Genomic DNA, 21302 nt, shown 5'->3' on the forward strand with positions numbered 1-21302 from the left:
AGAGCGGAAAGGAAGTAGAAGCATTTAACTTTGATCCGAAACACATTGACTGGGAAAACTACATCATCAATATTCATATCCCTGGACTTGTAAGTTATGTACTCTCAAGAGATAAGAACGGGATAGAAGCATCCTCGACTTTTCCTATTCCCTTATTCCCTGAGCTATCTATTACTATACCACTAAAACTATGCATATATATTTTGAATATATATTTAATATATATTATTATATGATTGATTTAGGTTGTACTATTTATCTATTACAATACCATTAAAATTATGTGTATTTATTTTGAATACATAAATATATAGATATTTGATATATGTCATTAATTAATTGAGTAATTTTGAATCAAAGATAAAACAATACATAATCATGTGACATATAAGTGTACACCCATTTATGTACTCAAAGTGAATATATATAAAAGTCCTCTTATGATATACAATAAAACTATACACACAACTTTAATGATAAATAATGACATATTATCATAAGATTAAATATTGTTTTATCTTTAATTTAAAATTATTTAATCATATAATATTATATTATTATTTATATACAAAATTATAGGCCTAACACCCCTCTATGATATAATGTCTTTCCTTTTTTTCTTTTTTTTAAAGGGATTTGTGATTTGATTCTCGTATATTCTATTTTCTTATATTTGAGTAGAATTAATCGTGATCTGTTTATTCCTTTCTCACGTAAGATTTTATCCTTTCCAAATTATATTGTAATTTTATATATTTTACCACTTTTCATGGGTAATATATTTAAGTGTTTAACTTGACAATTTGATATTAAATAATCATTCTCTCTCCTTAATATGCGCTGTGCAAGATTCATTTTACTACAAGCCAATTATGACATGTGGCTAAAAATATGCAACTCAAAGAAGGACAGGAATGTCCAATATTATTAATATAAAATTAAAGTTGGGAAACTTAATTAATGAGATATCTTATCCAAGTGCTTTCTTAATAAAATCAAACATTATTTTTAATAATTAAAGAGTATTTTTGTTAAAATATGTAAATATTATAGACATGATATCACTTAAACTATTTAAGGTATAAACAAATTTATTTTCTACCACCAAATTAAAACTTTCTCGCTTAGTCTATTATCTTTTATTGAAAAAAAATATATATTAAAATCTTACTTCTAATGTCAATTAGTCTTAAATCTATAATTACAGTTATTACAATTGAAAGTGGGTTAGAGACTTACAATTACTTTAGAATGATATAATCCAATTGAAATCATATTACATCAGTATGATTTTGATTAGAAAAACATTATTTTGGTGCAATTCCAATTAAAATCCAACCAGAGTGGTGTGATTTCAATAAGAATTACATCGAAATAGTGTTATTATTTAAGCCACATTGATGGTGTGATTATGATTTAATTGCATTATTTGGATGTGTTTTTGATTGATATCGCTATATTTTGATGTGATTCTAGTTGAAATCATATTGATACAATACAATATAAATGGTTGTCTATGACTATTTAAAGTTTTAAAATTTATTTTTCTAATTTTGTTTACAAAATAAGGGTGAAATTTTATTTTGGTAGAATATCAAAAGATACAAAAGGGTATCTTTAAAAGTTACAAAAAGTATATTTTTTTGGTGTGTTCATCCTAAAAATAACTGATATAAATGGAAATGTGTCATTTTTCCAACTTCGGAAGATGTTGTTTTGATATAGTTGAAGGTAGTAGCAATGCAATTATGACATGTTTTTTTCTGAAAAATGCAACTGAATCGAAAACAAGGATCAGTATCGTTAATAGAATATTTGAGTTGAAAATTTAATTATTGTGATGGCTCATCCAAGCGCAAGGGTAATACAAGGAGGTGCTATAAAAATGCACAAAGCTTGAGACATTTTTGCCAAGCGACAATGATGAGAATGAGGCTCCAATGGAATAATTTAATGCTTGTGGCAGCAATTGTGGCAGCTCTACTGACCTGCAGCTTTGGTGAGTTAGTCTTCTATATTGAGATTCAAAATATGTATATGTATTTATATTGGAAACGGAAAAGATTTTAAGTGTGTGTTGAATTTATCACAGGTCAGGGTGATATCGGCGTCAATTATGGGTTGAATGGAGATAATCTTCCACCTCCAGCAGAAGTTGTAGCCATGTTTCAGAGGTGTAAAATTCCATACATGAGGATTTTTGAGCCGAAACATGAGGTGCTGGACGCGCTAAAAGGAACAGAGATCATACTCAGCCTTGGAACCAGAAATGAAGATATACAAAGCCTTGCACAAAGTCCAGAAGCAGCCACCGCCTGGGTTATTGCTCATGTGCAGCCTTATGCAAACAGTGTGAAAATTGGATGGATCACTGTTGGTAACGAGGTGATTCCAGGACCGTTTGCCCCATTTGTTGGTCAAGCCATTACTAACGTTCGTACTGCTCTTGCTTCCGTTGGCTTGCCTCCCATTCCTGTGACAACTGTTGTTGCAATGACTGCATTATCAGTCTCTTATCCGCCCTCAGCAGGAGCTTTCTCAAATGATTCGTTGGATGCCATGCGCAGCATTGTACAGTCTCTTGCAAGTGCAGGTTCACAAAAGCCAACACCCTTGATGATCAACGTCTATCCTTACTTCGCTTATGCGTCTAACCCGGTAGATATATCGTTAGACTATGCCATGTTCAAGGGGGCAACACCGGTGGTTGATGGAGAGTTGAAATATTTTAGCTTATTTGATGCAATGGTAGATTCTTTTTATGCTGCATTGGAGAAGATCAACGCGAGCAATGTTCCTCTTATTATAGGCGAGACTGGTTGGCCTTCAGCAGGGAACGAGCCAAAAACAAACAAAGAAAACGCGCATATGTATAATCAAAATCTGATTGTCCATATTAAAGGGAATGGAACACCAAGGAAACCAGGCCAATTGTTGACAGCTTTTTTCTTCGCAATGTTTAACGAGAATCTGAAGGCACCAGGAGTTGAGCAGAACTTTGGATTATTCACTCCACAGAAGCAGCCCGTGTATCCACTTTTGAATTGTTAGCCATTAATTACAATGATGGATAGAAATAATACATTTACTTCAAGAAGTGAAGCTATACATGTATCAAAGATTTTTTGCAATATATTTGAGTAAATGAATGGTTTTCTTTATGAAATAGATGCCTAAAATATGTGATTTTGTGAAGGAAGTTGCCAATAATTTTGTGGGTTTGTAAATATTCACTCTCCCTAATTTAAATTTTACATCAATTAGCCCATTAATAAGGTACCAGGAAGAGGACGAAATCAACTGATAAATGACTACCATAAATGAGGAGACCTGCAATGCAACCGCACAATGGTTGAAGCACCAGCCAGGTAGATTGTAGTTGTGGGTGGTGACAGTTAAAATCAATGGTTAGAGAAGAGATGGTTAATGAGGGTCCCGTGGAATAGTTAAATGTTTGCCAGTTGCCTTCCATCTGGAAATACACAACAAATCCAATGAAGGTAGTTGTTATAGGCAAGCTCAAAGATGAAAAGATGAAAAGGTGAAACGATCATATACGCTATGAAATGTGCCCGCTTTGATAAATTTATATTACGCATTTCAAATCAGAATTACAAAAATGAAGAGGCTAAGATATATGGACTACATTTGAATTTAGGGTTACAATATCACTAGAATAGTGTGATTTAATTGAAATTATACTATATCGAAGTAATTCTAGCAAGAGTAAAACTTTTTTGATGTGATTCCAACTAATCCGATAAGCGCAATTTTCAATCAAAGTTGGCATTATAATTCTAGTTTAATCACATCATTTCAATACGATTTTTATTACAAATATACCATATTGGTTTCACTGATTACAGTTTTTAAGTTTTTCCTTTCTTTTTTGTAAAAAAAGAGTGAAAATGCATTTAATAAAGTTTGGATAACAAAACGTAATCTATAATAAATAAAAAAATTATAAAATAATTTTTATCTTATCTATCCATATGTTTATCCTATTAATCAGTTAATTTAAGTGTAAAAATGTTATTTTTAAACTTTAAGAATGGAAACTCATCTTTTTCCTTTGTTTGGGTGGGACATAATAATTCTCCTTCCTTATTATGCACTAAACAACATTAATTTTACTATGCTTAAAAAATGCAACCGAAACAAAAGTATTGTTAATACAAAATTAGAGTTGGGAACTTAATTAATGAGACATCTTATCCAAGTGCAAGGTAGACCAGAAAAGGTGCCCTATAAATTTGCAAAATTGAAATAAAAACAAATTAATAAAATTATGTATACCTATTTTAGGTATACAAATAGATACATATTTAATATATGTCATTAAATAATTAAATAATTTTGAATTAAAGATAAAATAACATTCAATATCTCAAAAAATTGTAAGAATATATAGGATATGTAGTAGTATTGTATCATGTCTAAAGAGTACACTAACATATTAGAGCATGAGAGAAAGTCAAGTTAAGAATGAGAGCTAGTCACGAGCTTAAGTTAAGTTGGTGGCTCAAGTGTATCACATTTTTACTTAAAAACATATTTTAGCCAATTTCATTTGCGTGAGATCAATTTTGTTGTATGTGTTTTCACATAGTAGGGTGTAAAGATGTTTAACACATGGGAACTAGTGATCTACGGAGCATGTGTACAACCACAATGCTTACCATAGGACACATAAGGACTATATGTGGGATAGTCTTTGTAATTATAGTTTTTGTACAAAACACCCATAAAAACATGATTTTTTCATGAGTTTTGATATGTTTTTATGAGGGTTATTACAAGAGGACATCATGTGAGATTTTTTTTATACACACCTGCAATAGAGCATAATTATAGCACAACAATCCAATAATGCATGTAGATTAAAGAGACTACACAGTATATAACTTATGTGGACAAGTATCAAATTTCTATCTCGACCCAAATCAATTAGTATAGAGGAAAAAGTTTTTAGAAAAGAAACAATGTTTTAAACTGTTTTCACCTATATTTTACATATATTATATTTAAGGCATCATCATAGTATAAGATCTTGAACATATTTTAGATGACCAAGAGAAAGTCATCATAGTTACGAGATCATTATATTTCTCAAGATGGTTAAGCAAGACTGAAAGTTTTCTAAGATAAATTAATTAAATGATGTAAGCTCCACATCATTAATGTTCAAAGTCCAATCCAGATGACAAAGTCAAGGTAGAATAATTCAAGTCAACTAGAATAAGTTTTAAGATTAAATTTTCTTATTTACCGGATGAATTTTCATTCACTCTTATTTTTCATGTCTTACATATGGCAAGTGATGATGACAACTTCACCGCGGGAGAGTCAAAGTAAAGTTCAGCATGAGGGCGTTTCAAACATTTCCTGTTATTATTCATGACTTTTTGTTTATTTTTGAGATTATGTGTAGGAACGCTTGTTTGATTTGGCTACACAATTTATGGGATGTTTAGGCTATTATTGGACTCCTTTGTCTTCCCACATTTATTTTAATAAAGGGTAATTTAGTTATTTTCTACAATTAAAGTCCTGTTTGGATGCAAGTTTTAAATTATATTTATGCTCTTAAAATCAAGTGTCATAGCACTTCCCTCTAGAGGGAGTGCGCCATTTATATTGAAAACTGAAAATGAATTCAAGTATGTGACCATACTCAGCCTTGGAGCCAGAAATGAAGATATACAAAACCTTGCACAAAGTCAAGAAGCAGCCACAGCCTGGGTTACTGCTAATGTGCAGACTTGTGCAAATAGTGTGAAAATCGGATGGATCACTGTTCATAACGAGGGGATTCCAGGATCTTCTGCCGCTTATATTGGTCAAGCCACGACTAACGTTCATAATGCTTTTGCTTCCATTGGCGATTGTTTCAATAGATGCATTATCAGTCTCTTATCCGCCTTCAGCAAGAGCTTTCTCTAATGAGGCAGTGGATTCCATGCACAACATTGTACAGTATTTTGCATATGCAAGTTCAGAAAATGCCGATTCCCTTCTTGGTGAACGGTCTATCCTTACTTTTGCATCTGACCTAGATCATGTATCGTTTGACAATGACATGTTCAAGGCAACAGACCAGTGGTCGATGGAAAGTTAATATATTTCAGATTGTTTTATGCAGTGGACCAGTGGTAGATTCTTTTTATGTTGCATTGGAGTAGATCAACACAGGCAATGTTCCTCTTATCGAGGTTTGTTGCGGCTGGAAAAAGGTGATGAAAAAAGTTAAAATCAACGGTTAGAGAAGAGATGGTTAATGATGCTCCCGCGAAACAGTTAAATGTATTTCAGTTGCCTTCCATCTGCAAACGCACAACAAATCCAATGAAGATAGTTGTTATGGTCATACTCAAAGGTGAAACAATCATATATGCTATGAAATTTGGCCGCTTTAATAACTTTATATTTTACGCATTTCAAAACAATGAATCATTTGAATAGAACTACAAAAATGAGAAGGCTTAGACATAAGCTTTACTTAATAAACTGAATTTTCTTCTATTTCCTTTTTATTCATGTGCAATTAGTGCCAACTAAACTAAAAATGAAACTTCTTTGATTTCCCTTTTTCCGTTAATTGACCAAAAACACCACAAGATGCAACTCTCCAAGCATCTTCCACTGAAGACAAAACAGCACCTGTCCACCCTCTCCAAACACATCCCTGAAGCCTAAAAAATTCCCCAGTTTAGGTAGGCAGGATTGCGCCACCTGAAACTTATTGCACTATTGCAAAATGCAGTTCCACCCATGACCCACCCTTTCTTTCTACCCAACTCCTAGGCTTTTCTTCAAACAAAAGAGAAATAAAAATAGGAAAAAGAAGAAACTACCCATCTGCCATCAAAAAATGGACCTTCTTGAATATATTATGTGGGGAAACTAGTTAATCAGGACTCAGATACAGAGTCAGATGAGCTCAATTCAGAAGAAGCACCACCATCACCGAATGCATGAAATTCGGGCAGCTTCAACTGCCTGCCTCTTTTCTTGTACTGCAGAAAAGAAAAAAAATAGAATAAACAAAATGACATTGCATTTACAGCAAACTCCAACAGTGTCCATAACTAGTTAACTAACTAATCAAACTAGCTTAATACATCGATCTAAAAGAAAAAATATATTATATTGAACCACAACCCAAAAAAATAAAGGGTAGAACATTTCCGGTAAGTGGTGAAGTTGAACCAAAGTCTAGCCACAATTTGGAAGGTCTCATAGACTCTACAAAAGAGGCACTTAAGATACCCAAATTGAAGAATATCTCAACAAGAGTGACATGGTATGGAAAGGCGAGAGTTGCTTACCTCCTGAAGGAAGGCATTAATCTCCTCCTCGGTAAGGCCTTCATCCTCCCCAGAGTTTTCCTCCCAACCAAGGGAACGAAGGAAGGCAGCTTCCTCATCTGGATCCACTGTTGGATAGTGGCCCACACTCTTCTCTCCCATGTTTGAAAATATCTGAACCTCTTCACAGGTATCACCATTGACACTCACCTCAACACCATTGTCAGTTGCATGACTGACAGGAACACCGACTACTTCCTTCAGTACTTCTCCAGATTTCTCCACAGTGATAGATGAGATATCAGAGCCTGAATCCCCAGGGAGAGTATAACTGTTCACTGAGGTTTTCTTCTTTAAGAGATTAAAGAAATCATGTCTGCTCTGAGTTTGTGACAAGGAGGGTCTCCTTTCCACAGGAAATACCAATATTGGATTCGAGGTAGAGGCCTTGCGCTCCCCAGAGGAAAGCTTGAGATTGTTTGGCGCCTTTGAAGGAGCTGACGCCACTAAAGGAGCAACAGTAAGCTGGTTACTGGAAGCTCGACTGTTGGCATTATTTGTGGGACTAGCAACATCCTTGGGAGGATTGGAAACACCATTTTCCCATGCAGGTTTGAGAACATAGAGCTTCCCATGAGAGGACTTGGACACATCAGACTTCACATTTCCACCATGGAGAGACTGACTAGCCTGGAGCAATGAAGAAGCTGCCAGCTGCCCATTCTTTGTAACCATGTTCATCTCAACAGCTCTAACAGCAGTTTTTGGTTTTGATTTGTCAGAGAAACTGTGAACCTGGAACCAGAAAGAAAAAAAGAGATGATTACCTGGAACTTGAAATAACTTTTAAAATCTTATCAAGGGAATCCAAACGACAGTAAGTGATTAGTCAAACAAATTAGCCATGGCCATTTTACTCTCCCATAAAAAAGAGCACACAGTTGCAGTGAATTTCAAACTAGTCACAAGAATGGAATAAAAAAGTGCCTTTTTACAGCAAACAAGCCAAAAGAGATTTACCATTCTTTTTGGTCTCTTCTCATGGACCCTAAAGGGACATCTTGAACAAACAAAAAGACAAATATTATGATTTAAATCAATACACTTTATTTCCTAAAAGGTAAAGTGACACATCTTCCAACAATCATAAAAGTGTCATATTTTTTTCACATCATTCATTTGAACAGTTGTCACTTATTTCACACAATCAGAAACACTCAGTATCTCAACTTGAAATCTTTCAATATTTTGCCTCTAAGCAACTATCTTCATTTTGTTATTTCTTTTCACGAGAATTTTAAAAAAAAAAAACATATCATAGTCTCTCACAAAACAAGGCCAGAGTTTAAAAGCCAACTGAAATTAAAATAAGGCCAGAGTGACCAAGGAATAGAGACAGCCTCTTACAAAATTGAACAGCATAGTCTTATCATGACCAAGTTATATAACACTAGCAATTACAGAAATAGCAATTTGATCTACATATTATGACTTATTTTCTCTTCATTAATTACTGAAAATAATGGATAGGAGAAGAAAACCTGTCACACTAACTTACCAAACAACCCCACTATGATACATTTAACTGAGCAGTCAAGGATATAATGAATTAGTAAGCATCAATGCTCTATCTCTTGACTGTGCTGCAAGCCTAATCACACAGCACTTCCACTAAGGAAGACAATATAAAATATCTTTGCCCCATGAAATGAGTGAACTTACTTCCTAGCGATAGAAACAGGAAATTGACAAATGTTAAAAGTTTTTCACTGACTAATAACCCTCGCTAGACAGGATTTCAGGTCAAAACACACAAAAAAAACCAGTCAAAGCATTCTATTCAGAAAGCACCAAGCTAATATCTAAGAATAAACAAATTAAAAAGGAGCACAGACCTTCATATTTAAAAAGATGAATGTGCATAAAAATATGAAATATGCAGAAACAAGGGCCAAACCAATCAAAATGGATGACTGCTGCAATCAACTACTTATTCCTACAACAAAAATGAAGAATACCATAATGGTATAAATACATAACATCTCCATATTCTCAATAGTAATCCACTCAAGGATTCCAATAAAATGGAATTAACACCAGGACTTGTCAAAATCTCTTAGTTGTGATTGAAGCTTTAGTAGTGACCAACATTAAAAAAAAACATTTATCTAAACCAGAGGCTCAAGTATGAAACTCTGGATAATATAGGACTATTCAATGGGATGAAATACATCAAAAGAGCAAGTCTCTTAAGAATTGAAAAAGATTTTCTTACCGAACCCTTGGGCATTGAAGGTGTCACAGGTATTAGTTGCCTAGACTTCTTAATTTCCAGTTCCTCAAATCTTTGTGTCTTGACAGATAACTAAAAGATGATAAAAATGCCTCATTAGACCCTGCTTTTTCATAAATTGTATGAACAATGGAGCATACAATTCACTCAGTTACCTGAGGTGCAGTACGCCCCCGTACTGGAGGTTGTGCCAATGCTTCAGCCATGTTAAGACCAGCCATAGCGCTGGGCTGCCCAGACAAGGAAGAGGCTAAACCAGTTTGAGTGGAGAAAGATCCTGAACTGCTGCTTCCAATTATGGAGGGCACCTCAGCCAGAGCAGAGGTCCACCCCTCTCCACCAATTAAAGTTGTACTACCAACAGGCAAGCTCTGAACAGCTGAGCTCAAACCAGGAGATGAGACCCTTCCTATATCAGGACCTCCTCGCTCTTCAGTTCCGAGTGAGGGAAAATCTTTCTCAAATACAGACTTCTTGATGCTAGTGCCAGTACTACCCGCAGACAGCACACCATTTCCATTGCTATGACTACTATTACTGCTGCATTTTGAGTCCAGCACAATCCTTTTGGGAAAAATCTCACTATGTTTCCTGGAAACCATTGAATTAGAGCGCCGCAAGGTGTCCTTTTCAATCCGATTGCTTAAGATGTTGCCTAAAGGATCAGAAGAATCACGGTCCCACAGATCCCCATAGCTCAGCCTTTCTTTATCTCTCTCACGATCCTTATCACGGTAACTTCTATTAAAACTACTATATGCATGCTTAGGAGAACCATTACTAGAACTCCTCCGTGAATTTGACGAAGAAGTCCGGTCCAAAAAGGCAGAACGAGGGCTATCAAGATCACTTATGCTCTTAGTATTTCTACTTCTTGTGTGATATACAGATGAAGTTCCATCTATAGATCAAAATTAACAAAGCAATTACTATTTATTTCCGTGATTAAATACATTTTAAACAATTCTATATGTCCAAAAGCATAAAGAATAAACATTGATAGAACTGACTGATAAAAATATTAATGCAAATAAAAAATTCCAAAACTTGACATATGTAGAGTACCTGAGTGAGGAGATGATGGCACAGAGTGGTGGACTGAACTGCCACCACCAGTAACACTTCCAGTACTTCTCAACCATTCTGGAACTAGTGTAGGTTCACTTCTTTCCATTAGAAGCACTGAACATCATCAGATAAAACAAGAGATACACTTCTCTCACCTTCTTCACCACCCCTTCCCAACAGAATAATTATCATTCCCTACAAAGTTACTACCTTCTAACCCTAATTCTATCCTTCTTTCCTCCTAAAACACAGACTTATGCTTCACAACCACCAACAATTGACCAAGCAACCAATCAAGTCAGTCACCAGTTAACCAGAAAATGCTCTAAATCCACTAGCAGGTACAATATTAGTCAATGGGATTTTATTCAATTAAAAAAACTAACAGAAGCAAATTCTGACACAAGCCTGTAACCAGTGTACGCAAAACAAAGACGGTGGCAACATATAGTGGCATGAGTTAACGAAATTTAACCAAAATACTCTCTAGTCTCTACGCCTCCATCTTCAATTAAAGATGGATTTGCAGACAGCACCACCACCACCACCACACTCAATAGACCCTCATCTCTTAGAAAACACCAATACCTTAGATGAAAACAACAATCAATGAATGCCAACAATGAAAGAATACCAAATATTCCTTAAAGTTGATTCACATCCACAAACCGGCAAAATTAGAAAAAAAAAAAAAAACCTAGAACAATGAAGAAAAAAGAAAAACCCTAAAAAAAAGAAAGTTTATGAGTGTAGGCTATTATACGCAGACTTATAAGTTTATAAACAAGTTGTATGTAAGTTTCAGGACTTAGGGTTTGAACAACGAAATATTTTCTCAGCAAAATATAGGGAAATTTGTAGAGAGAGACATAAATCGAATAGAAACAACCCTAAGCTGCTAATGAATGATTGATTGTTACCCAACTCTACCAAAAACGTAACCGTTTAATAACCGCCCAGTATTATATTCGCAATCCAAACAATGCGTCCTCGGAAGAGAATAAAACAAGCTCCACAATAATATATTTACCGGAAGATGGGGTTTGAGTGTTGTTGAGATAAGAATATTAGGGTTTTGTGATCGAGCGATAAAAGAGAGACAGAGAGAGGCGTAATTTCAATTAGTTTCGGATACTGAGAATGAAACGTATGATGAACATCCCCCCTTCTAAGAAATCCCTCATTTTCCTAATTTTTATCATTTTAAAAATAAATTTTTATTTATTTATTTATTTTGCTATGGTTAGTAAGTTTTTAACAATATAGTTTTAAATAAATATGAAATTCTGGGTTTTATATGATGTTGGCTTTTGCACAACTTATATGCGTGGTGTGGTCTAGAATGGCCCTAGGTTGATAGACGATAAGTTGTGTCAATGAATTCCATGGAAGTTATGAATAATCATTTTATTTTAAATATCTCAAATATTAGTAAAATTGGTAAAATACTTATATCTTATTTATGTAAATTGTCCCTTCATATTATCCAAATTATATTCAAAATAATAATTAAAATTTTGGATATATATTTTCATGTAAAAAAAAAACATCTAAGATTTTTACATAATATCCAAGTTATATTCAAAATAAAAAATAAAATTTTGGATATACTAAATTATCAAGTTTTTATATAGTTCACAATAAAAATATCATTGAACAATTTCAAAATATATAAAAGAAGCATACTTATTTTGTTAATTAATTTATAAAGGAATCAAAGGTCCACCCTCAACAAAAATATATATTTATTTATATATTTATGTATTATTTTAATGAGAATACATATTTGTAACTTATTAAAAATGAGCCATGTGTGAAGATTTTTCCATACGAAAGAAACATTTAATATTTATATGACTTGCCTCCCAAGAAAAATGACAATTCTTTTGCATCTTTAATATATATATTTTTATATTTATATTATTATAAAATTAAGTGATTTTGAATTAGTAATATATAAATATGTATATATTTATGTATCTAAAATAAGTATATATATTATTGCTTCTAAACAATACTATATATATCTATTTTAACTATACAATTATATACATACTTATATATGTCATTATATTATTGAATATTATTTTATTTTTAATTTAAAATTATATATAATTATATACTTAAAATAGAATACATATAGTTTTATTATTATTTTTTATACAAAAGATATTTATATGCTTTTATTAATAATTATTATCACGGGGCATTGTGAAAAACATTTTTGTATACTTTATATTAGGGGTATATATAATTCGATTCAAACTATGAAACCAAATCGAATCACTTACAAATTATTATTTGGTTTATTTTGGGTTATAATTTTTCAAACTGTTTTTTCAGTTTGAGTTGTGGTTTGAATGATTTTCAAACCGAACCAATCCATAAACCGTATTTTTATAATATATATATATATATTTAACAAAATATTTTAATAAGAAATTAGGTCTATAATTTGTTTTTTATATTTATTTTATTATTTTTTGTACATATATATTGTATATATATATTTTATATTTATTTTACATATATATATTATGTTTTAGAAAATTATAATTTAGTTAATTTTATATATATGTATGAATGATTTTATAAAATTCAAATTATAGTAATCGAATTGTATTATATATCAAAAATCCAATTTATCATATCGTGTATTATATTATATGATATACCTTTTAAAAATTAAAATAATAAATTATCAATAAAATAGTATAATTGAAACCTCATTATTTTAAAAAATATCACAAACACTTTTAACATTTTAACAATTTTCATATATACCCTTAATACATTATCATTTTATTTAAAAAAGTATATCATATTATATAAGTAATATGTATTATATCGTATGATATATTTATCATATTGTATTAATTTGATACACTTTATGATATATATCATTTTTCATCTATATTATATTATATCGTAAGATATAATATGTATCATATATTATAAGATACTGATAACTATAATTTAAACTATAATCTAAACCATATTTTTTTAGTTTGATTTAAAAAATTTTCAAACAATTTTTAAATTTAATTTAAAAAATCTTTTAAACCACGTTAAATGAGATAATGCACCACCCTCCTCTATACTTTCACTCGTCAACATTGGTGGAGCAATTAGCTTGAGCTGTGGTGTATGGTAAGAAAATATGTTCTCGTCCTCACACAAACAAAACACATCCTTCCAAATTTCACTTCACCCCGTATTACGTTCCACGTGGCACCGCGTTTTCTCTCTATCTAACCCACTTTATCGGCGTTTACTAGTCTTTTCACTGCTGTTTTCAACCCTCGCGAGTTGACGACTTAATCTCTAAAGACAGCTGATTGTTTTCCCTCTTTTTCATTTACCGACGAATGTACGCTGCGATTAAACTATCAAGCCAGGATTAATATCAGGAGAGCGAACTTGATAAAGTTTTAATGGATTTTGTCGTCAAGTTTTGATGGATTTTGCCCCTTATGAATCGCATACCTCAAATTTTCACTCCTAGGGAGAAAACCGCAGCCGACAGGTCCATGGACCCAAGGAAGTCGACGCGGAAACCTCGGCTCCAGCGGCGCAATGCGGCCAAGAATTTTGAGTACGATGCCTCTTCATCGTCATCATGTCGCGATGATTCGTCACCCTCAGCTTCGCGAATCACGCGATCGCTCGACTTGTCTGATCGGACGAGCTTCCGTATCGAAGGGGTTGATGGAGAGTTCGAGCGGATTTGTCGGAGCTTAGGCTTGTCCGGCCCCGAGGATTTCGCGATCCCGGCGGCGGCGTGGGAGTCTAGAAAAATCAGGTCGTCTTCGGATCTTTTACCGAGGTCTAGATTGAACGAGTTGAAGAGTCCGAAAGAAACGGAGGAGAGACAGAGTGAAGGTGTTGTGGTCAATGAGATAAGTAATAGGGTTTTGAAAAGTGTTAGAATTACGGACGAAGCTGAGTTGACTCGGAACGAGTCGGTTGAGTCAAGTGCTCTGCCGGCTGAATGTCCTGGTGATACTACCGGCGATGGTGTAATTAAGGAGGATACTGACTTGACTCGGAACGCGTTGGCGGAGTCAAGTCCGCGCTGTATTGTTACCAGTAATAATCATATTGGAGGAATCAAAGGGGTCAGGCCGCCGTTATTGAAACCGCCGCCGGCAATGACGTTACCGGTAATTGATAACACGTGTTCCACATGGGATATCTTGAAAGCTTTTGCTCCTAAAGATGATAAAACGCATCCATTTTTGGATGATAGTGCTTCTAGTTCATCTGATGAAGAAGGTGAAGAAGAATACGAAAGAAAAGTTGAGAGGGCAATTGTTAAGAGAGAAGAAGAGATTGCCTTGTCGGAAAGTTGTTCATTTACGACTTCCAATGATGATGATTCTTCTAGTACTACTACTGAGCCCACGACTATTTCCCCCAATGGGAGGTTTAGAAGGACTATTACGTATTGGGAGAAGGGTGAGCTTCTAGGACGTGGGACGTTTGGATCGGTGTACGAAGGGATTTCTGAGTGAGCGCTGAACTATAGTTTAATACTGCTTCAGTTTTTAAATTCTGAAAGTTAGACACTTTGACTTGTTTGTATATTGATTCTGCCTTCAGTACGTAAAAGTTGGGTGAAGGATTTGCCTTAAATTCTTCAGATTTCTGGTAGTTCCATGGTTAAGACCTGTTGAAATTTCCCTAGGCACTATACTAGCATTTTGTTGACAACATAATGCATTATCTTGGGATTTTGAACATCATGATTTAAGAGTTGGTTTTCTGTGGTGAAGTCCCATTATTGGAAGATTAAATTAGGAATTGAGTTAAGATGTAATTACACCCTCTGTTCCTTTTGTGCAATTGCGGTGTTCTGATGATATTTATGTTTCTTTTTCTTGCAGCGATGGATTCTTTTTTGCTGTTAAGGAAGTGTCATTACTTGATCAAGGAAGCCAGGGTAAGCAGAGCATTTACCAACTTGAGCAGGTGAGGCAGGCTAATCTTTGTGCTGCTATCATAGTTTGATTCTCCATGTTTTGCTACCTTTGAAATGAAGGGATATATCATGTGTGCCTTGAGAGATTTTTCTAATTATTGTTATGTGCTGACTTTTTTGCAGGAAATAGCTCTTTTAAGTCAGTTCGAACATGAAAACATCGTTCGGTATCTTGGCACAGATAAGGTAATTGCATTTTTTATTTTCATTTCATTTTAGATGTTCTTCAACTTTGGACATGATTGAAGCTGCTATCAAAGTAAAGAAATAGTTTGTCCTTTTCTTATCAGTTTTTATATCATCAAAAAGTTCTTTCCTTGTGCTTTTGCAATCCAACACTAAATTTTGGTGGACGCATATATATGATTATAGAGGGAATTATTAATTTGGCATTCCTTTTTGAGGGAACACTAGCTTAAACCAGAGAGTTAAAAAAGGTGCAGACCCTTTGTTATGCTGGTTTGGCCGTATCTTGGGGTTAGATCTGCAATCACCAATAATAGGTCATTGGGACATTGTAGAGTTTAAAAGTGTTTTTAAATTATGTCAAGTTGATGACTATATTCCCTCAGGTTTTCCTAGTGGAGTTTCTGCTTTTGTAATCATATCCCATGGGTGTTTGAAAGGCCTGTTAAAATTTTGTACTTTGATACTTACATCACAAATGTTCTCTTTGATCCCCTATGTGGATGGCTGGCTCACCTTTATGTACATCTTTTGATCTCTTTTATTAATATTTTTTTTTCCCAAGAAAAAAAAAAACCTTACCATTTCAATCTTGGAGGTAAAACTGAGTGTGTTAGCAAGGTTTTTTAAAGAATAGCCCTTTGCATCTGTTCTATATGCCCCTCCATCAAAAGACGTAAATAATTTTTAAAAACTAAATGAATAAGCTCTATGAGATATTGAGATGAGAAGAATAAATCAACCTGGCATCTTGCTGAATTTACAATTAATTATGATGTCCAGTTTAATGAGCTTTTGGGATCGAAGCATAGGAAAGAAATAGTGAATCATATTTATTTTTACTCTAATAAATATCATTTGTCAATCAAAACTTGGGTTTCACCAGATATTGACTCTTCTTTCTATCTTCAAAAGTAGTAGCAGGGTTTGTTAAAGTGTAAAGCATTATATAATGTATTTGATTAAAGTACAGACTCTGCACATTGCCTTACTGTTTTCATTGGCTTTATTGGATAATGTAGAATAGTATTGTCCTGATGTGCTCATCTTTCTCATAATTTTATTTTCCTTGTGATTGATGGTTTTTGCAGGATGAATCAAAACTATATATCTTTCTCGAGCTTGTAACTAAAGGTTCCCTGTTAAATCTCTATTTGAGGTATCATCTTCGAGATTCTCAAGTCTCTGCTTATACAAGACAGATTCTGAATGGTTTGAAGTACCTCCATGACCAAAATGTGGTTCACAGGTGATAAAAGAAGATCAATTATGTACATAATTTTATTATGATTAATGTGGTTATCATTATTGCCAAAAAAGAGGATATCATGCTATTGTGCATGCTTCTTGCTAGAATTAGTTTTTCATGCCCCAAGGGACTTTAATTTCATATTTTTTTGGTATTCTTCTGTCGTATAATGGTAGAAGTCTCTTAGTTTTTGTCTTTCTTAAGGCCTTATACAGTTGTTTCTGGTTGATTTACTGATCTGCAGTGCTTGTCTTTCATCTTTTAATAAATGTTTGCCACAATGAATTTAGTGAAAGAGCTCTTGAATTTTTCCCTATGGCTTGATATCTCTTTGTTGCAATGTTGGGTGCTTGATCTACAATTATCCACGCTTTTTGGCAGTGGCTATTTCTAAATTTTGCTGTTTTTAATGCTTCCCTTTTTACCTGACTGAAGAATTTGTTTCTGCTATCTTTGGATAAATTGCTAGTTGCTCATAAATATTAAGCATGCAACTTAGTACCCCGTAGATGCCAGGTTGTTAGAGACCCAAAGTATACAGCAACAATCACAAAACAATCCCAATACAATCAAGAAAAATGAGGACAGGTTGTATATAAATTGAGTGGAAATTATATTGAAGATTGGAGGAACTACGAAAGCCAACCAACACCAAGAAAGTACAGGTAATAGAAATCAAAAGAACACTTCAATTTCAGCAAATTGAGAGTGCCAGATTTTCCCACCAGCCTGGTATTCGAGAGACCTTGTTCTCTCCTACTAAAACCATAACAACAATTTTCTTCTCCGCTCCCTTTTAGTTTCTACCAGCCTCCTTTTATAATACTGCAGCCTGGTCCCCATTCCTCCCATTCTACTTGGTTTTTTCGCCACCTGCATTCCCCTTTTATTACAATAACCAATTCAGCCAGCTCCCACCAATGTAAAGTTCTCCTACTTGAAACCTTACTTTGTTTCTTTTACATCCTCAGTCCTAACACAGGTTTATAATTAATCTTGTTTTGGAATTCTTTCCATGCACTGGCGGCACTGGCCTGACGTTCCCTATAGCTTTTGACCAGGGCTGATTAATATTCTATTCTTTAAGTATGTGCATGTATAAATGTGTGTCTCTGTGTGTGTGTATTAAGTCATTAGAATGTGAAAGTGGTTCACTCTTACTAAATGTTGTGCAGATCCCAATTGCATGAATACTCATTTTTCATGTGCTATTATTCCTTTTTCTTGTGTGCAGGGATATTAAATGTGCTAATATATTAGTGGATGCAAGTGGATATGTGAAACTTGCTGATTTTGGATTGGCAAAGGTTTTTCTCTTGTTCCTTGGAGTTGTAACTTCTTGTTTTCTATATCTTCTATGGTTGTAAATTTCTTCTAATAATATTGCTTGTTTTAATGTCAGGCCACCAAATTGAATGATGTTAAATCTTGCAAGGGAACTGCATTCTGGATGGCCCCTGAGGTTTACACTTTTTTATTATATTTATATTTATCCTTTGTCTAGAAGAACTGTAAATATTGCTTATAGTTAAAATAACTAGAACTAATTAAATTATTGGGCTTCGAAGAATTTATGGCTAAACCATTTGTTAGTATGGAAATTTAATTGGTCACCTTTATTATGATTTGCTACTGTACATTTACAGGATGTGGCCTTATGCAATTACATTTTGGCTTTTACTATATGATGTTATATGGTTTTCTAATTAGACAGGGGCTGTTAAATTTTTATTGTATTTCATTTTACAATAATTCAAAAATTGTGTTGGTTATTTGTTTTTTTTTTTAAATTTCGTGTTAAGTTATGTTGAAAAAAATATAATTTAAGCATTAAAAATTTCTGTTTACCAAAATTTTCAATTGGCTGATGGAGATGTTGTCTTATTTACGATTACTATAAGTCCACATTGAGGACAGTAGCATGAAGCTTTTTGTCTGGCATATCTATCATAGCTCTGCACTTCTCAATGATGTGCACATAAATTGATATTATATGGAAACTTTATTTCATAATTGTGTCATCCTTGGGAGCCTCTGCAAATGTCTCTTTTTACTCATAGTAATAGTTCTGAAATTTTTGTAATAAATATTCTGCAATTTGAGTCTTTATTTGTCTTTTCTTTTCCTCCATTTTGTCATCTTGGATCTTCTCTATTTTGTTAACAAGTGGTATAGTTTGTCTCTTAAAGCATACTTTGTGTATGGTATTTCTATTCCTTCTAGACCCTTTTTCTCTTTGCGAGATATTTTTCTGTTGAACATATTGGCTGCATGATAGAGATCTTTTCTTCTGATTTCTTTGAGGTGTTTCTTAATCTCAGATTGTGCATTTGCAGGTTGTTAATAATAAGAACCAAGGATATGGGCTTGCAGCTGACATATGGAGCCTTGGATGCACTGTGTTGGAGATGTTAACCCGCAAGCTTCCATATTATCCTTTAGAATGTGTACGGTCCTTATTTTTAATATTGTTATTACACTTCCCATTATGATGGTACCAGAATGCTTCTCAGATTTGGAAATCTCATGCTCTCAATTGGTTGATTTTCTTTTATTTTGCATGTAGTTTCAGTTGATTTTTCATATATATATAACACTACAGATCTCAGCGTTTTTACATCTTTATTGGAACACTGCAGATGCCAGCGTTGTTTAAGATTGGGAGGGGTTTACCGCCCCTTATTCCTGATAGTCTGTCAACTGATGCACGGGATTTTGTGGGCCAATGCCTACAAGTTAACCCCAAGGATCGTCCAACTGCTGCTCATCTCCTAGAGCATCCATTTGTGAAGAGGCGACTTTCCACATCCTCAGGCTCAGCCTCTCCCTATCTAGGCAGGCGGAATTGAAACATTTAAAGACAATGAGGTATATATCACTTCTGTTTTTTCAGCATTTTCCTATTGCTGTGCTCTCCTTGACAGTGGAAATAAAAGAAAGCAACATAGACGTGAATGTTTCCATGCTGGCTTGGGGTTGCCCCCGTTTCCCCAAGGAGTTACATATATCTTTAACTCTGGAAAAATTGATGTTTGGTGTAACTGCGTTGATTATATGTGTGACATTTATGATTTAAGGAGGGGAATTGGTAATACCATTTTCGGGGCAGGATTCTCAAAAGTAATTTTCACAGTCTACTTGATTGGGCCATAACTTTTTCATGCTGTCTCTCAGATTGACATTTCCGCACAAATTATATTTTTCCTCTTGAAGACAACTTGGTCAATTATGAAGCAAGCAAGACCTTCAATCATCAAGTTACTTAGTCTGCTTAGAACCGCAATTGTTAGGTTGGTTGATTCTTAAGCATTTTGCAGGATGTGGGCATGAGTCTAGCTTTCTAGATGAGAAACCTGCTTTTTAATTTTTCTATTTCATTTATCACCTGCTGTGGAAAAAGTGTTCGGGGGCTCCATGTTCTTCACTGTATTAAGCCCTTAATTTTTATTTTTTTTTCAATGGATGAATATTGTAAGAGCAACTTATTGGAATGTGTACTGAGAACCGCAAAGCAGACAGTATTTGTATCGCTGTATATATGTATTTATTAAAACAAATGTTAGCTGTTGTAGTTGTATTTGATTAGTTTTCTATTTCTTGCACTGTATGAAGTCTTGGAAAGATTCAAATAGCTCTTCTATTTGCTTTCGGCTTTCATTTGTCAATAAAGAAAATATAATTGATAAACATTCGAAACAGGGAAAAAAAAAAAAAAAAAGAAACGTCAACATTTGAATCAATGATTCTAAAAAAATGTATTTATGGCTGCTTGTTTTTATCGTCATAATGTGGAGAAGTAGAGAGGCTGCTGGGGAGTTCTACAGTTCATTCTTTCATACGAAGAATAGCCAAATTCAATACCTTTATTATCTTATATTCAATAAAAGTATAGATACGATATGTATAAATAAATTATATAAATTTATGTGACAGTTTTGACTGAATAATATAATTATTAATTTTTTATTTTATTTTAAAATTATCAATTAAACACTATCACACCAAATTATTTACAAAAATTTGTATATATAGGCGTAAAGACAAATCCCATCAAGCCAATCTCAGCACTATTCTTCGTGTTAGTGGACTGGGCCATACCAAAACTGGTTATAGTGTGGATCATGCGGATTTAGTCGGCCTACCAAATAACAGACCTACCACATAACTTAAGACCTGTTGGGTCAAACACTGCTGTGTCTTTAATAGACTATTTATCAA

The 21302-nt window shown here is 33.8% G+C and overlaps 4 protein-coding genes across 4 annotated transcripts; 3 read left to right on the forward strand and 1 right to left on the reverse strand.

Annotated features, from left to right (window-relative positions):
* Positions 1 to 1920: 1920 nt before the first annotated feature.
* On the forward strand, positions 1921 to 3090 carry LOC123229670 (glucan endo-1,3-beta-glucosidase-like). The gene is made up of 2 exons (XM_044655587.1): positions 1921 to 1999; positions 2093 to 3090. The coding sequence occupies exons 1-2, from the start codon at positions 1921 to 1923 to the stop codon at positions 3049 to 3051; spliced, it is 1038 nt and encodes a 345-aa protein (XP_044511522.1). The 3' UTR covers positions 3052 to 3090.
* Positions 3091 to 5580: 2490 nt separating this feature from the next.
* On the forward strand, positions 5581 to 6118 carry LOC123229671 (probable glucan endo-1,3-beta-glucosidase BG4). The gene is made up of 2 exons (XM_044655588.1): positions 5581 to 5839; positions 5898 to 6118. Exons 1-2 carry the CDS (start codon positions 5581 to 5583, stop codon positions 6116 to 6118), a joined length of 480 nt encoding a protein of 159 aa, XP_044511523.1.
* A 415-nt stretch (positions 6119 to 6533) lies between these two features.
* Positions 6534 to 11859, reverse strand: LOC123229544 (mediator of RNA polymerase II transcription subunit 1-like). The gene is made up of 5 exons (XM_044655432.1): positions 10666 to 11859; positions 9756 to 10501; positions 9583 to 9672; positions 7329 to 8102; positions 6534 to 7016 (listed from the first exon to the last, which is right to left on the reverse strand). Exons 1-5 carry the CDS (start codon positions 10772 to 10774, stop codon positions 6912 to 6914), a joined length of 1824 nt encoding a protein of 607 aa, XP_044511367.1. The 5' UTR covers positions 10775 to 11859; the 3' UTR covers positions 6534 to 6911.
* A 2089-nt stretch (positions 11860 to 13948) lies between these two features.
* Positions 13949 to 20661, forward strand: LOC123229428 (mitogen-activated protein kinase kinase kinase 1-like). Its single transcript, XM_044655231.1, has 9 exons — positions 13949 to 15178; positions 15555 to 15639; positions 15773 to 15835; positions 16927 to 17084; positions 18319 to 18391; positions 18487 to 18546; positions 19421 to 19531; positions 19724 to 19952; positions 20259 to 20661. Exons 1-8 carry the CDS (start codon positions 14142 to 14144, stop codon positions 19931 to 19933), a joined length of 1797 nt encoding a protein of 598 aa, XP_044511166.1. The 5' UTR covers positions 13949 to 14141; the 3' UTR covers positions 19934 to 19952; positions 20259 to 20661.
* The last annotated feature ends 641 nt before the right edge of the window (positions 20662 to 21302 follow it).

Source organism: Mangifera indica, chromosome 11 (assembly GCF_011075055.1).
Source record: "Mangifera indica cultivar Alphonso chromosome 11, CATAS_Mindica_2.1, whole genome shotgun sequence".
NCBI lineage: Eukaryota > Viridiplantae > Streptophyta > Magnoliopsida > Sapindales > Anacardiaceae > Mangifera > Mangifera indica.

Bases quoted from the DNA above. Each gene is read 5' to 3' on its own strand.
- LOC123229670 (XM_044655587.1), top strand. From the start codon at position 1,921: ATGATGAGAATGAGGCTCCAATGGAATAATTTAATGCTTGTGGCAGCA. The intron at 2,000-2,092 runs GTGAGTTAGTCT...AATTTATCACAG, and splicing joins TCTACTGACCTGCAGCTTTG to GTCAGGGTGATATCGGCGTC.
- LOC123229671 (XM_044655588.1), top strand. From the start codon at position 5,581: ATGCTCTTAAAATCAAGTGTCATAGCACTTCCCTCTAGAGGGAGTGCG. The intron at 5,840-5,897 runs GTCAAGCCACGA...TTGTTTCAATAG, and splicing joins ATCTTCTGCCGCTTATATTG to ATGCATTATCAGTCTCTTAT.
- LOC123229544 (XM_044655432.1), bottom strand. From the start codon at position 10,774: ATGGAAAGAAGTGAACCTACACTAGTTCCAGAATGGTTGAGAAGTACT. The intron at 9,673-9,755 runs GTAACTGAGTGA...ATCATCTTTTAG, and splicing joins GGGGGCGTACTGCACCTCAG to TTATCTGTCAAGACACAAAG. The intron at 8,103-9,582 runs GTAAGAAAATCT...TTCTGGTTCCAG, and splicing joins CTTCAATGCCCAAGGGTTCG to GTTCACAGTTTCTCTGACAA.
- LOC123229428 (XM_044655231.1), top strand. From the start codon at position 14,142: ATGAATCGCATACCTCAAATTTTCACTCCTAGGGAGAAAACCGCAGCC. The intron at 15,179-15,554 runs GTGAGCGCTGAA...TTTTTCTTGCAG, and splicing joins GTGTACGAAGGGATTTCTGA to CGATGGATTCTTTTTTGCTG. The intron at 18,547-19,420 runs GTTTACACTTTT...GTGCATTTGCAG, and splicing joins CATTCTGGATGGCCCCTGAG to GTTGTTAATAATAAGAACCA.